Raw genomic sequence first — 15,674 nt, 5'->3', positions numbered from 1 at the left:
CTTTCCCTTCTCAGGAAAAGGGAATTAAGCCAGACATTAAGTCTCAGTCTTTCTTCAATGATGTAACCGAACTTCCTCACCTCCAAGGTTTAACATTAATGCCTATGTCCAGACTTCCATTCCTTCCTTTTATTCTAGGCACAGGGGTTCCTAGAGCCCAGAGGCCAAGAAGCTTTCTTCCATCCACTTGCCCACAGTCCTCCAGAGCCAAATTCACCTTGTATTTCAGGTTTTGCTCTGTGTAGCCCAAACAGCCCTTAGCTACTTTAATAAACAAAAGGAAGTGAGGTAATGGGTTGCTTAAGATTGTTGTTTTGCTCAAAAAGAAAAAAATACTAAGAGATCTAAATTATGTTAAGAATTTAAAAATATTTTATAAAATGCCAACTATTGAGATGCAAAATAAATGTAGATTTAGTTTTTTATTTCTTTTGTAATTTTACTTATTTCCCCATGGCCTCTATAGTATTTTGGTAGGAACTGGGTTCCTTAATGTTTGTACTCTGTGGTTCTCTGACCTGTTATTGAGAGGTATTTGATAGGCATGTAGTCTTTGCCTTAAAGACAACAACCACCACAATATTACGGGAGCATTTTAACTCTTTTCAGCAGTGAAGCCTTGGAGAAATTATCTAACACCTTTAAGTTACAGTTTTCTTAACTATACAATTGGGATAGCAATATCTTTGCATTTAAAAACAGGATTACTTAAGATAATGAATATGGAAAACACTTTATATTTTCTAATATTTTATATTCTATACACTATACAAACAAAAGATTCAAGGTGGCCAAAGCACTTTGGTAAACTTTAAAGGGCTAGTTTATGGAATTACTATTCTTATGACTTCTTTTGTGACCAGCATTTCTCTCTAATGGCAAAGAAAATGTGTTGAGCATCCATGAGGAAGGGCACTGTGCTGGGTGCACATGCATATAGTCTTCATTTTAGCTGCATTATCACCACCATCTTACTTTATAATTTGAGTAACTTGCTGATATCATCTATGCTTTTCCTTCCTCTAAATTATGGCCAAGGACCCAGCAACAGCTAAGAAGACTTCTTTTTAAACCATCCACAGATGGGGAGGGGAAGAAAAAGAACTTGGGAACTCATGAAAATATTAACGAAGACCACCAATGACTACCGCAACAAACAACATTGAAAACTTGCTCTGTCCAAGGCCTGTGCTATGGAGTAGGAACTTGTATTTTCTCTTGCCTTTAGAGATGAGAAAACTGCAGTTAAACTCAGAGATGTCAAATAACTCACCCTAAATGACACAGTGACTACTAGGTGTTGAAGTCTAGATTTGACATGCACAACATTAACTCGAATTTCCATCCTGACCCCACGAAGAATTACTTTGTCTGTTTTACAAGCGAAGGAACTGTGGATGGCTAGGTTCAGTCGTTTGCACTGATCCACATAGTGGGTATAGGTAGATCTGGGTGTGAATCTGGTCTTTTTCAGTTCAAAGTCTTTGTGCATTCTGGCATACCATATTCTCCTAACATAATTTAGACCACCCACAGCTTCCAATCCAACCAAAAGATAATTTTAATTCAAACTACAATTTTAGCTCAACAACTGCCTTCTGCCAATGAAACAGACATTTAAAATAGTCAACGAATATATTTTTATATTTTTAAAATAATTTTGGCCTTTGAAATCAACTACCCAAATTTTAAAACACTCACTTCAACTTATCCTCATTTTTACAAAAACACACTTTTTGTTTCAGTAAAAATGCATGGTAAACATTTTTCCATGTAGCTGATGCACCAAACTAATGTTAGTTCCAATGATGAAGTTAACACTGGAAACTGAAACAGAAGGAACTGAGAAAATGAAAAGAAGCTATGTCTTCTTGCATTCTGGTAAACGTATAAGAACTCTGAGCCTAGGACGATGAGAAAGCAGAAAAAGGACTAAAGTAGGTAGTTTAAAAGTTTTGTTTTGAGGTGAAAAATGCAGTGTGTGAAAATAATCAAATTTCAGGGTCAGCTAACCTGGGACTAATGAGCAAAACAAACACTCACCTAAGCAACAAGTCCAAGTCCAAGAATTCATCTCAGAAAAAATAGACTTTCAAGTTTTATTAAATTAATTAAAGACTATCCAAACCCAAATTTGAGAAGTTTTCTATTGGCTGAAGTAACATGTTAATCATTTTTGTTTGTTTGTTTTAACATACATTCAGAAACTGATTGTACATCAGTTTCTGAAATCTTAAGCTCTGCAAATTAAGTATAACAAAAAACAAAATTTTGTTTTTCAAATTAGGGAAATAATATAACTCTGAGAAACTCTATCTTGGCCAAAATGATGTGAAAAATCTCTTCAAGTGTCCAGGAGTCTACAATATCCATCAATACACTGATAATACTGATTAAATAAATCAAATTAAGAAGCATATTGTTTATAAATTTTTATTGAAAATCCACTATTTAAATACTTACGGTCTAATTCTAGATGCCAAATAGATTCCTGCTTCAGAAGAGCATAGCCTTCATAATGTGCGCTACACACACACACACACGCAATCAAATTTCCGATACTATATGTATTGAAAGAATGACGACTTTCAAAACACACCTTCTTCAACTGGGGAAGCTGACTTCTCAGTCATGATTAACCACCCTAGTACTCAGGACGTCTCAAGTGTAGAGGGGAAGGGCCGGGAGGATAGCCTCACTTCCACCACAAAAGATTGGGGTAGAAGAGGCCTAAGAAACAAAAGATAGGCTATTCATACTCCCATCCCTACCAATCTACCAACTAATCATCTAACTAAGGAGAGAAAAATATGAATAAAAAGAATAACCATCAGATAACTTCTGAAGAAATATAAAATGGTAGCTTTAATATAGAAAATCTCTTTGGAGAAAAAGATGTGTTCGGAGTGAAGTTATTCAGAAAAAGCCCCCTAGAAGGGTAACTGGAGTGGCTCAGATTCAGCATTGCTGCCAGCCAAGCTGGTTCTCCTGACAGCTCCTTGGATATGGTGTCATCATTCCGTCTTGAGGCACTTAAGACGTTTGTGTGTGTGTCCCGTCTTGACCGGAAATAAAACTCAAATGTCTCCCATTGCTTAAAGGATGATGCTAGATTTCCACAGACACTTCTACCTATAATTTGGTCATGACCCACTTTCCAGCTCACCTCTTTTCTAACAAATTTTAGTAACACATAACTTATTGAGTGTTTACTTACGATGTGTCAAGTCCCATACAAAGTGCCTGAAATCTTATCTAAAACACACAATAACCCGATTAGACAGCTAAAGTTATTTATCCCTGTTTTGTAGATCAGAAAATCGAGGCACAGAGAACTTAACTGACTTTCCAGAGGTTACACAGACAATAAGTGAGGGACCGAGGGCTGAAGTCAAGGCTGTCTGAGTTCAGTGTGCTACTTCTGAACCACTCAGACTTTGTCTCCTAATAAAGCCCATCTCATCTTGTTAGGAAGAAATGATTTATGACTCACTTCTTGACAGGCTAATGTAGTGTTTGACATAGAGTAAAGACTCAATAAATGTTATTTTCATCTCCATTTTATCTAGCAGAAAGAGCATAAATGAGCATAACAAACAAATCTACCTTTAGTTGTTTGCCAACTCAGTGTGAGTCAGACATATAATGATGTTGCCCCAAAAAAAGTAATCTCAGGTAAACCTTACTAAACTAACTGCTCCATTTGGAAAACAAGTAAGGTAACAGTCTTGCTCTTCTTTGAGCCAGCCAGACAATTCCTGAAGGTCTGGGTACTACTCATTAAAGAGGCCATCAGGAAACAGAACTCACTCAGTGAAGAGGATGGAGGGGGTTACGGAAAACCCATGCTAGTGAAGACATTTGAGTGAAGTGAAGGTGCTTAAGTTTAGCAGACAGCTGATGTGGTAAGACAATGATGACCAGGCGCCCCCTAGGGCCCACTAATCCACAGTCTACAGGAGTGGGACTCAGACTTCCATGGTTTGCAAAAGCATTCCAGGTAATTCTTACATAATTAACCATGAAGAATCAATGCTCTGGGGCAGAGGCTTCAAACTTTTACACCAAAATATCCTTCAGGGCAACTGAAAGCGTGGAGTGCCACCCCACCTCTGGAGTTTGTTTCAGTAGGTGTAGAGCAGGACTTGATAATTTACATTTTAGCAAGTTTCTAGGTGATGCTGGCGATGCTGATCCAGGAACCAGTTTGAGAACCACTGTTCTAGAAGAAGGTCCAGAGTCAATTGTGTAGATTTTAGATATAGGGAGGTTTTAACAAAATAGTTATTCACAAGTGGGATGGACTGCCTAGTGATTAGATGCCAGAACCACTGCCCTGGCATTGGAGATGCTCAAGCTAGGGCACTGAGAAGGGTGACACCATGTACTCTTGTTTCTCTGTTTGCAGGCTATGACTCTGTGTGGCTGGGAGCATGCAAAGGAAAGCTACGTCTGTTATCAATAACATTTTTTTTAATCCTCAAACCAAAACAAACTCAATTTCAAACTCAGTTCTAAACTTAAAAGCAATCCCTTTCAAAGCAGCATTGTAATTCTAACCAAATTCCATATAGGGTGTCAGGAGGCCAATGGTTATTATTTTTTTTTGGCAAGCAACAATGGAGAAGTAATGGATCTAGTTTTTTTAAAAAACCCTCTTTTGCGTCAGTGGGTTTGCTAGAGGTTCACATTTCTGTCCCCACAAGACAAAGAAAAAACTCAGTGTGAGAACAGTTTGTAACTGCTGAAAAGTTAAAAAAAAAAAAAAAAAAAAAAAAAAAAAAAAAAAAAAGTCAAACCAAAGAAACAAGTCCTTTATCAAAGCCCCATAGCCTACTTAAAATGTTTCATTCTACATTTTTATCTAGAACATCATGATCTGTTCACTTATATTTTAACCAATTTATGGGTCAGAAAAGAGTGAGGTAAAAGTTGATTGGACCAAAATTACACCCTTAGTTCCTTGAAATACTCACTGTGTATTTCACTATAATTACTGCAGTTGTTTTTGAAACAAAGAAACAAGACCATGGTTGACAAGAGTTCTATTATAGAGTACCCGATACTGTACTATAGAAACTAGTATAAAGCCGTATAAAGATGTTCTTATATATAATAATTTTAGTTTCTTAAATATGAAACATCCAATTTATTTACATTGACCAGCAAAGGCTGAAGGCTAAATCTTTTTTTGGGAGGAGGGTCAAGAACAGACAATATGACTTGTTTTTTCTAAAGCTATTCAATTTTCATGCAATTTGTCTAAAATGGTATCTTCCAAGGTATCCTGTAAGGTTAAGAGGTGACGTTCTTCCAATGAGACTTTCCACATTCAATTCAATATATTAGCCTTGCATATTAATACTGAATTGAATTATTTATGCTACATCCATTAAATACTTTTAAAATAGAGTCTTGAGGAATTACCTAAATCTCAGTTCATTCTTCCACAGTCCCTACCTTACTAAACCATTTCATCTTCTCAATAACAGAATTATCCTCTGAGAAAATTTTTAACATGTGGAAGATACTTTTTATAATTTCCACTGTAACTGGCATTTCATCATGAAGCAAAGATTCCGTACTTCAGCTTCCTTCAGTTGAGCTCTAAAAATCTTTCCAGAAGTCATTTGACTATATGTTGACTAATAAAAACCAGCATTCCTCCAAGAACATCCTTCTGGACATCTGGTCTTTTAGAAACAGCTGGGAGATGACTTTTATTTGGTCACTTTTCCCCAGAGATATACCTCATGGTCAGGTCTCCTTAGAGCAACATCACTGGGGAAATTCCCTGAGGTCGAGGTCTGGGATTAATCATCTCTGTATTTTTGCAGCACCTGGTGAGAGTGCTCTGGACACAAGAGGCACTTAGCATTTGGTTAGCAAACAAGAGTGAAGACTGCCTTTCTGAGATTGACTTAAAAGGCTAAAACTGAAGAATGTCCCTGGGCTGCCTCTTCATCCATGTAAGTTATATGCCCCTTTATTCTGTTTCTATTTCCAATACAATTTTGAACCATCCTAACTATTCTGAAACCTAGGTCTTCCTTTTTGAAATGTCAACAGGGCTGTGTCCACAGTGTTATTTTTAGCCTGTGATGGCACAATAACCTATTATCTTAGGTTGCTACTTCAGTGTCCCCCAACTCTGTGAGTGCTCTGAGGGCAAGAACAGTGTTTGTCACTGTACTGTAGACCTACAGTGTATACAGCACGGTGCCCAAAAGAGATTTCTTAAAAGAAAAAAAGAGTAGAAAAAAACAAAAACTCCCTGTCATTGTTTTGAAAAGCAAAATGGATACACTTAGACGAATTATTCGCAAAAGATTTGCTAAGAAAAAACCAGAGATAATATGATATAGCAGGATGGAACTTTTGTATCTTACAAATAATTAGCTGATTCTTTCTTCAGCTTCTGCAGAAAAAAAAAGGTTGTATATCATGCTATCAAACTAGATAACACTGCAGAAAAAAATAAATGAAATAATAAATCCTTTTCTAGCAGCAAGTTTATATGCCTGCCCCTTCACTCCCCTGCCCCACCCCAAGAAGCAGTTTTGTTGGAAGGTGATCTTAATGATGACGAAAATTACAATGCACATTTATTGTGCACTTGCTATATACTGCTGGGCTCTATATAAGCATTTCATATTAATTTGTTTACTATTTACAATATGCTTATGATGTAAATAATCTCATTTTCATTTATAGAAGAAGAAACTGAGACACAGAGAGGTTCAGTAACTTGCCTAAATACACACCTGATGTCCGGAATCTGAATATATGCTCTCCTTTACATCCTTGAGAAACCATTTAATTTTTTGTTTGTTTTGAGTGAGCTATGATAACTTGGAAAGAGAGATAAATGATTTGAAATTTTAAGAGGCTATGTTGAAGAAAAAGATGTGTGAGAAGGTGAGGTGGCTGGCTCCCAGACAGGAACAATGGAGAAAGAAAGGATGCAGATGTTAACTGAGTTTTGCTTGGCGGTGTGTGATGTAACTTCTTTCTCTGGCTCCTTGTAAAATCCTGAGTAAAGCCACATCACAAATTCTTTGTTATACTGTGTCTGCTTTTGTGGAATCAGAATAGCAGCAGAGCCCTGCTTTAGAGGTGGGCAAGAACATGGTGAGGACAGAGGGTATCCACAGAAGGTGGGGAACTGATTTAAAATGGTAGGTGAAATTGTATACACTTATAACCAAATCATAAAGTATAAAGCAATACGTTTTAAAGCCAAGTTTGCATTTAGTATAATATAAATATACTAATATGTAACTATACTAATAATATAAAAATACAAATATTCTATTAATATAAATATACTAATAAAAATATGAATTAAGAATGGCTAGAATTCACCCATTTGGCTCTCAGAACCTGAAGGGTCTGTAGCCTCAGTGCTGATGTATCCATGCAGCTTTACTACTTCTCCCTTGCACTTACCGGTAGGTGGTTTCTGGAAGGAGATCCTTCAGAATGTGGGTGGTGATATTGCCCACGGTGATGCTAGTGTCTCCAAGATCAATATTGTAAGCAAGGATTTCAGATCCATTATTGCACGGCTCTTCCCAGTTCAGTACAAGGCACACAGACGGTGAATCAGGGTAGGCATTGAGGGTCTCCTCCTCCAGGACACAGAGAGTAGAGACAGGGTCAGGGGCAGATGCTGGTGTCTGGCAAAGGACAAGCTCACTGTACGGTCCTGCTCCAGCTTGATTGACGGCCTAAAAGACAACAGCGAGACAAAGTACATTACCCAACTGTACATTCTAATGCCTCCATGTTAGGTACTGTTAAATAAATCTAAAGTAATATGCGATTTACCTCCAGAAACGCAGGTAGAAATAAATGCTAGAGAATGTTCACTTTAACCTAATTACCACTTTCCAAAAAATGACAATCACATCTTTTCTGTTAATAAAGCAAAAGATGACATCGCCATCATCATCTTTTATGAAAAATAATTTAAAAATAATCCTTTATATTTGCATAGCCCACTGCAGTTTATATGCTGTCTTATACAATCTTCCCAACAACCCTCTCAGGTAAATGCCAAATATCCTTCTCTGTCTCTCACAGAGGAGGGAACTCAGATTAAATAACTCAGGCTCCAGAATTAGAAGCAAAGCTGAAACTAGAATTCAGTAATCTGACCTTTAACTCTGGTGCTGCCCTGGACCACCAATAGGAATTTCAGAAAAGATCTCTACTGTTTTCCATATGAATGATAAAATTCTTATCTAAAGTCAATTCTCAGCCCTTTCTGACTTTACCTGTTAGCAATAGCTGACATCCACATCACTCATCGCACTTCTAAATACTCACTCACTTGGTCTCCAGGAGCCATATTCTTGTTTCTACTTATCTGCTGCTCCTTCTCGATCACTTTGCTGGTTGCTACTCATCACTCACGTTTCTCAACACTGGAGGGCACCAACCAGGGCTCTGGCCTCCGACAACTCTTCTTTTCTATCTCTGCTAAATTTTTTAAAGATCTCATCTTGTCTCAGGGGGTAAATGCCATTTATATCCTACTTCCAAATTTATTTGTGTAGCTTGGACCTCTGCCTTAAAAGCTAGCCTATTGTATTTAATTGCCTTTTGAGTATCTCTGCCTGAAATTCAAATAGGCATCTAAAACTCAAGTGTCCACACAGCTTATCTCCTCTCAATCCCTCCTTACCAAAAAACAAACAAACAAAAAAACCTCACTACCTCCTACAGTTGTTCCCAAACTCAGGTTGTTCAAGCCATATCCGTGAGTCTTCACTGGACATCTTCCTCTCATATCCCTATCCAGGCCATTAGCACATCCTGTATCACCCTAGTCCAATCTGGGCACTGTAATAACCTCCTACGGGTATCTGTATCAGCCCTTGCTATGAACAGTCTCTATTCATAGCAAGCAGAGTGCTACGACGCAAACCCCTGCAATGGCCTCCAACCATATTCAGGATAAATTATGAGGTCCTCACAATAGCCTACAAGACCCTGGCTGATGTGCTCACCATCACCACCCTCCCAGAAAACCTATCACATTCTGACTTCATCAGCCACTACTCTTCCCATGAATTACTGTACTCCAGCCACACTGGCTTCTGTGCTATTCCACAGGGATAGTTTGCTCCCACCTTAAGGCCTTTGCACTTGCTACCCCTTTTGTTCAGAAAGCTTTTGCCCCTGACTTCTGCACAGCTCCTACAGGCCTTTCAAGTGTTGCCTTTTCAATGAGCCTTCTCTGAACACTAAATTGAAACCTGCAGTCAAGTTACCCACCTGCGACCCCCTATTTCCTACAGTTTCTATATCCCTTCTTTGCTTTGTCATCACAGCATTTATCACCAGCATGGTATATATTTCATTTAATTACTCCCCTGATTAAAATAAGTTCCATAAGGATAAGTTATCTCTCCGGTTTACTGTTGTATCTCTAAAAACTAGAATACTACTGGATATAGAGTATATACTCAATGAATGTTACTAAAAAAAAATTTTTTTTTAACTGATAAAACCATTTTGCAGCCTTCTTACCAAACTGAACGTACTCTAAAACTTAGTTCTTTCTCATTTACTTCAGAGGAGAGCTTATGAGGACAAATTACAAAACTTAAAAAAAAGTAGTCTGAGCTCTTCAAAGTTCAAAACAAAACTGGCAATGTCTGTATATTAGTGTTCATTTCAAAGAAGCAAGCTAAAAGCATCCATTTGCTACTAAATCACTTTTGAAACTCTATAGTAATATTCTTTCATATCTAGTCTTACTTCATGACAATACTTCAACTTTTTAGTAAAATTTTAATGTTACAATTTATTTTAAGAGTATATATTTAGAGATTTATTTCTTGACACAAATTTATCACGGGGCAGAGAAATAAGACATAATGAAGCTCAATGTTCATATTGACTAAAGCTTTATGTCACCATATAATATAAGGAAAAGAATGAGTTTTTAGAGTTGGAGCTTAGTTCAGATCTTGACTCCATTATTTCTAACTCTGCGATCTTAGGCAAATTAATATCTTTGAGCCTATATGTATAAAATGGGGACAGGAACACCTAATTCACAGGACTGTAAAAATTAAATTAATATGTAAAATCCTGGCATAAGGTCGGATCAATAGTCAGTGCTTTAATTCTCTTTCCCATAGGGAAAACCAAGAACAAAACAGCATTTTTCCTACTTAAAACAACAATAACAATTCTATTTTGAACTAATTTTAGATTTACAGAAAAGCTGTAAAAATAGTACAAATTTCCCTATCTCTTACCCTGCTTTCCCCAATATTAACACCTTATAAAACTATACAATGATCAAATCCAGGAAATTAACATTAGTACAACTGTACTAATAACATACAGACCTGATTAAAATCTTACCAATTTCTCCAATAATGTTCTTTTTCTAGTCTAGGATTCCACTTTCTTTTACTAGCTTCATTCTATGGAAAATGCTTTCTTGATTCATAAGACTTATTATTACCAGTCTTTTACTAAATAAAAGTAATGCCTATGATATACAATATGCTTCATGTGAACATAATTACTTTGGCACTTATTAATTAAAATATTTTTAAGAAAGAATATAAAAATTCAAAAATTCCAGAGCAAACCAAGCAGTTTCACCCAATTTTTATGAAACACAGTATAGGTATTATAATAATTTAATTTTTAAAGTGCCAAGTATTCAAAAGAATATTTGCGTTTAACCTGACTTTGTAGTAATGTCAAATGACAGTAATTCATATATGGTCCATGGGTACCAAGAAATCAATATAGATTAGGGAGACCCTTTTCCTCGCAATACTTCTTTAGCATAGCAATGGCGGCCTTAAAAGTACTATCCCCTTCACAGGGTCTGACTCATTTTATAACAAAGAGGTATAGACATTTGAAAATACTTTCTACTTCTAACCGTCAAAACGGGGAGGCATAATCACCATGCAGACTCTAGTCTTATCAGTGTATCTTTTACAATGAATGCAGTTTGGGGAAGTCAATGCTAAGTGACAGCGTGTAACTTGAAAGGAAAAGAGCGAGGAGAAGAACATTTTAAAGAGAGACCCAAAGTCAAAAAGCATAGTGCAGTTCTTTCCTGTGGTGGCAGACAGTTCTTTATTTATATCCTGCCTTGTTCCAGGAGTGTGGCACATAATTTAACCTTTTCCCAATGACTCAGCATTGCCATTATAAAGACTGGATAACGTGCTATGACCCTGAGTCATTGACAAGGGGTTAATTAGGTCCCAGGTGCTCCCTTTGAGAAGGAAGGAAGCTGTATAATACAAGAGTTTATTCAAAAATGTTTATGATAAAGTGGGCTTCAGAATTTAACAGAAGGAATGTTTTCTCCAAAGAGGCCAGAGATAAGCAATTTGATCTATAACTTAAATCAGGTGGAAACCTAAATCTGGTATCTTTGCTTCTTCATCTATTTAAATCTAAATGTGTACAAAGATAGAATTTTTCAAGGTCAAGAAACATATCTGATTAATCTTTCTATCTCTCCTCTTGATCATCCTGAACATCCTTTGATTCTGGCACAAGTAGTGCTCAAGAAATGGTACCGAACAAATGGAAAGAAATAAATAACCCTGTTTTTTAGGACAATAAAAAGGAGGGAAAAAATTATCCAAGTCAATAAAGCAAACCCACACTTTTAGGGGTTAGTCTAGAAGCCAGTTGTCCTCGATGTTATTCTATTTGGACTCGCAAGCAGAAGCTAACAGGTAACCAGCCTTGTTAACAGTCACTGAGAAGTGGCAAGTGGGTCCCGTAATCTAACAAAGACTAGTCTAAATTACTCTGTCTGTGGCTCCGTTTAACAGCTGGTATATACATTTTCTGTCTTTTGCCAGTTCTAAGTGACTTTCCCACTGAAATGTGCATCTTAGAGGAATTCAGACAGGAGGAATCTTCCCTAAGGAGCTGTGATACCTTTGCCTTGGATTCAGTCATATATTCAGTGAATTGATAAACAAGCAAGATACAAGGGTGATGAGAAGTAGAAAGAATCTGGTTTTGTTCTTATATTTCGGGACTTCTTAGAGAAGCAGAAATTAACTGTAAAATACCGAAACAAATTCATAAAGACATTTTTTTCCCCATATCGTCGTTCCTGGTAGCCTCCGTCATGAGCCTTTGAGTAAGTTTCCCAGAGTCTTCCACAGAACACCAGTGTTTATGAGTAACATCTGAGTGATGTCAACCCACCTGTAGTCTACAGCAATACTGTGCAGCGGGCAAGAGATCCCTTATTTCAAAGCCGGTGGCTGACCCATGATAAATGAGTTCTAAGGATTCTTCATCTTCTCCCCATTCCAACCTGTACTCTGAGACGTCGGCACCGGAGCTTTCAGGACTCTAGAAAGCAGAAATTTGGGTACTTAACTTCAACAAGAAAATACTATGATGTCTGTGTTTGACTAACTAAATTGGGAAAGACAGTAACATACCCCAGGATATTTCAAATACATACAAAAGAAAAGCATGAAAGAGATACTCAATTTCATCTCAATTCTGACAAGTAAAATTTCCACAACTCTAAATGATATTAGCAAGTGCCAAGGGAAATTAGTGTGTAAAAATCACCTACGTGTAAATTTTCACTTTGTAGGTTTCTCCTAACTTGCATTTGGGGGCAGATAAAGTAGAAGAAACAGAAAGTGATGCAGAACATGTGTCTGACTTACCTCCCAGCTCACTAGGACACATCCATCAGGTGTAAAAGAAATGCAAGGTGCTTTGCACTGTCCAGGAGGCCCTGCAGCAGTGGTAATTTCTGAGACATCAGAATAGGGGCCATACTGAAAGAGAAGAATACACACATGCTTGTATGCGTGTGTGTGCACACACACGTGTATGTGTTCATGCATACATGTGCATATAAGCTTATAAACAAATAACGGCTAAGCTAATACTATTGTCAATACAATTGATTAAAAATATTACCTAATGTCATTTTCATTTTCAACTGAATGTGTATAAGGTTTTTTCCTACATAAATTCTCAGAGTGGTAAGTGTCTATTATATTTGTACACTCTTTTTACTCAAAAGAATTAGAAAGTTGGTTTACTAAACATTTTTCCTGTACTACGACATCAGAAACAAAACCTGCTGATTCTTGACACAATAAGCGTTCTATTTTAACATTTTTCATAGGACATCAAAGAACACCAAGTCAGATGTTCACTGCAGTCTAATTTTTCATACATAACAATCTACTTAAAATTGTTGGTTATCAAATTCCAAGTACTTATTCCAAGGACTTATTGGTATTTTACATTTTGAAAACTAATGTTCCTTTAACATTTTCTAAGCATATCCCCACCATCTCAACTATCTGAAGGTTTATATCGCACTCTTGTTTTCTTTATATTAGTATCAGTGACAACACTGCTCAGAGCCAACTGCCACTAGAGATTTAAAACATCTCAAGAGAATCAAAATCACTCATTTTAATAGTGGAATATGTGATACTTCAAAGAATGGTGCAAAGAATAAAATAAATTCCAGACTAATAAAGTATGTGACCATGTTTATTCAAAATGGGCAAAAAAAGATTTAAAAGAAAAACCCACACACACAAAAAAATCTCTCACATTTTTTCCAACACAACTTGCAAACATACTGGGTTAGGGGTGGGAGGTTCCGGGTAGGAGAGAAGCTCTCTGAAATGGATCTTAGAAGGTGACTAAAAGTCAAATATATGGTTAACTTTCAACTTAACAGGAATAAACAAAGGCTAAAGATAGTTCTTTATATCATAAATTAGTTAAAGCTGAGAGAAAGTAAAACTCAAATCAGGAGTTGCACATTTGTCTTTGTTAGGGTGGAGATCCCCTGAGAAGTTGATGGGGAAAAGGGCAAAAACAAAAATAAAATAAAGTTTTTGTAGCATCTGTGGTCATCAGCATCCATTCATCTTCTTTTTACTTATATGGTTATAAGTTTGGGTGCACAGACTTTCTTATATTCTCACCAATATATTTTTATCGTTTAGTTTTACGTTGTTATTTTAATTTAAAAAGTTGTGCTGTGTCTGAAATTGTTTTCTGATGGGGAAGTAAAAGAAATCTAGGTCCTGTTAAAAGTTTGAGATCTTCAGAAGAAATGTTGAGTCAGTTGTGGCTAACATGAAATGGACTAAAACACAATTTACTTCTGAAATGCTTAAACGAGACTACATAGAATTAGAAAAAAGTCACTGTCAACTTCATGTCACTGTTAGTTGGAGTTTCTTTAAAATTTATCATTTATTAACTACATATATTAATTTGCATGGAACTCATCTATACAAATCATTAGCACTTTTGGGAGACTTCAGAGGCAATGTGCTTTATCGACCCCCTCCTGCCTTCTTTTATGTTTCTACCCATCTTTTGACACACCAAAAAGCCCTAGTTTCTGAGTCATGTATTTCTCATTAGGAATCTCCCCCAAATCCACACCACTTTGCAATTTTAAAACAGCAACAGCAGCAGCAACAAATAACAAACACCTTTGTGGATATCACACACAGACATATATTTTCAATCTCTCAGAGCCCACACTTTTACAACTCCAAATGGAACCATAGAAGGAAAGGCCAGAGAGTTCTAAGCTTCACTTGAAATAAACGAAAACAAGGTGGTCTCACTAGCCATTGCCTCATTTGTTTTAAAAACCAATATGAGACATTACTGAGTAATTTAGACAATATGATAAAAGAATATTGTATAGTCCTAATTTCTCATAACTGATAATAGAGTCAATGAGTGAATAGGAAATTATTTTTAAAACTACCAAAAGCATTAAAAGGGCAATGTTCTTATTATCCTTAAACTCTAAACAGAATGATATGAAGACCTAAGAAACACAATTTCTAATGCTGGGAATACGAAATCACAATATATCAATTCAGAAAGAAGATTTTATATACACTTCTTTAATGGTTCTCAAGGTTGGCTAGATACTGCTGAGGATTCTCAGAAGGGTAGAAACAAAAGCATCAGAACTTTATACTCACCCCTCCGTCATTCAGCGCCCTCACTCTGAAACGATACACAGTTCCAGGAAGCAGGTTGCCAACGGTGCACTCGAGGTCTGGCCCATGGTACACCTCCGAAGCTACATCCTCGGGCTCCGTCATCTCCACACTGTACTCGGAGACCTCACAGCCACTTTCAGAGGCAGGGACATCTAGAAATGGAGAATGTTTTTCATCACATTATTTTTGTGCATCCAGTTGACAAAAATCACATTTGATTTTCCACAGGTTTGCAAAACATCATGTAGGTGGCCCCTCCTCAGTATCTTTCTTATAAAAGAATCCACCTGCCCACCCCAAAAGAAGACATACAAAAGAAAAAGGTTTTGAATGATGTTATCTATATTTTCCAAAGCAAGTACATTTAATTATGTTAATAATTTTAAAAACATAGAACCATTAGGGAAATTTCTTTATGGTCTACTGCAAGGGAAGGGAAGAAAATCTCTTTGACTCGAAATCAAAGGTCACGTTAAGTCAAGATAAATGAACCAAAGTTGGCATGAAATTTTATTATATTTTAGACATAGTGGTGTCAAATTCTGCAGGTTTATATTTGCCATTTTACATGCTATAAACTGCTGACACAAGAAAAGCTAATATAGTTTAAATCAATACTGTAAAGCACCAAGACTCACAAAC

At 36.6% G+C, this 15,674-nt stretch overlaps 1 protein-coding gene across 4 annotated transcripts in view; it reads right to left on the bottom strand.

The window, feature by feature from the left end:
• FNDC3B (fibronectin type III domain containing 3B) overlaps window positions 1-15,674 on the bottom strand; it is a 295,959-nt gene that overhangs the window by 31,613 nt on the left and 248,672 nt on the right. For all 4 annotated transcript variants that reach the window (XM_025046052.1, XM_006910837.3, XM_015588553.2 and 1 more), the window contains exons 19-22: window positions 15,012-15,184; window positions 12,696-12,809; window positions 12,217-12,366; window positions 7,450-7,730 (exon numbers count right to left, since the gene is read on the bottom strand). In XM_025046052.1, coding sequence (XP_024901820.1) covers window positions 7,450-7,730; window positions 12,217-12,366; window positions 12,696-12,809; window positions 15,012-15,184 — 718 coding nt within the window. The remainder of the gene's footprint in view (window positions 1-7,449; window positions 7,731-12,216; window positions 12,367-12,695; window positions 12,810-15,011; window positions 15,185-15,674) is intronic.

The sequence above is a fragment of the Pteropus alecto genome, unplaced genomic scaffold, assembly GCF_000325575.1.
Source record: "Pteropus alecto unplaced genomic scaffold, ASM32557v1 scaffold33, whole genome shotgun sequence".
NCBI classification, from domain to species: Eukaryota; Metazoa; Chordata; class Mammalia; order Chiroptera; family Pteropodidae; genus Pteropus; species Pteropus alecto.
This window is presented reverse-complemented; position numbering and strand designations above follow the sequence as displayed.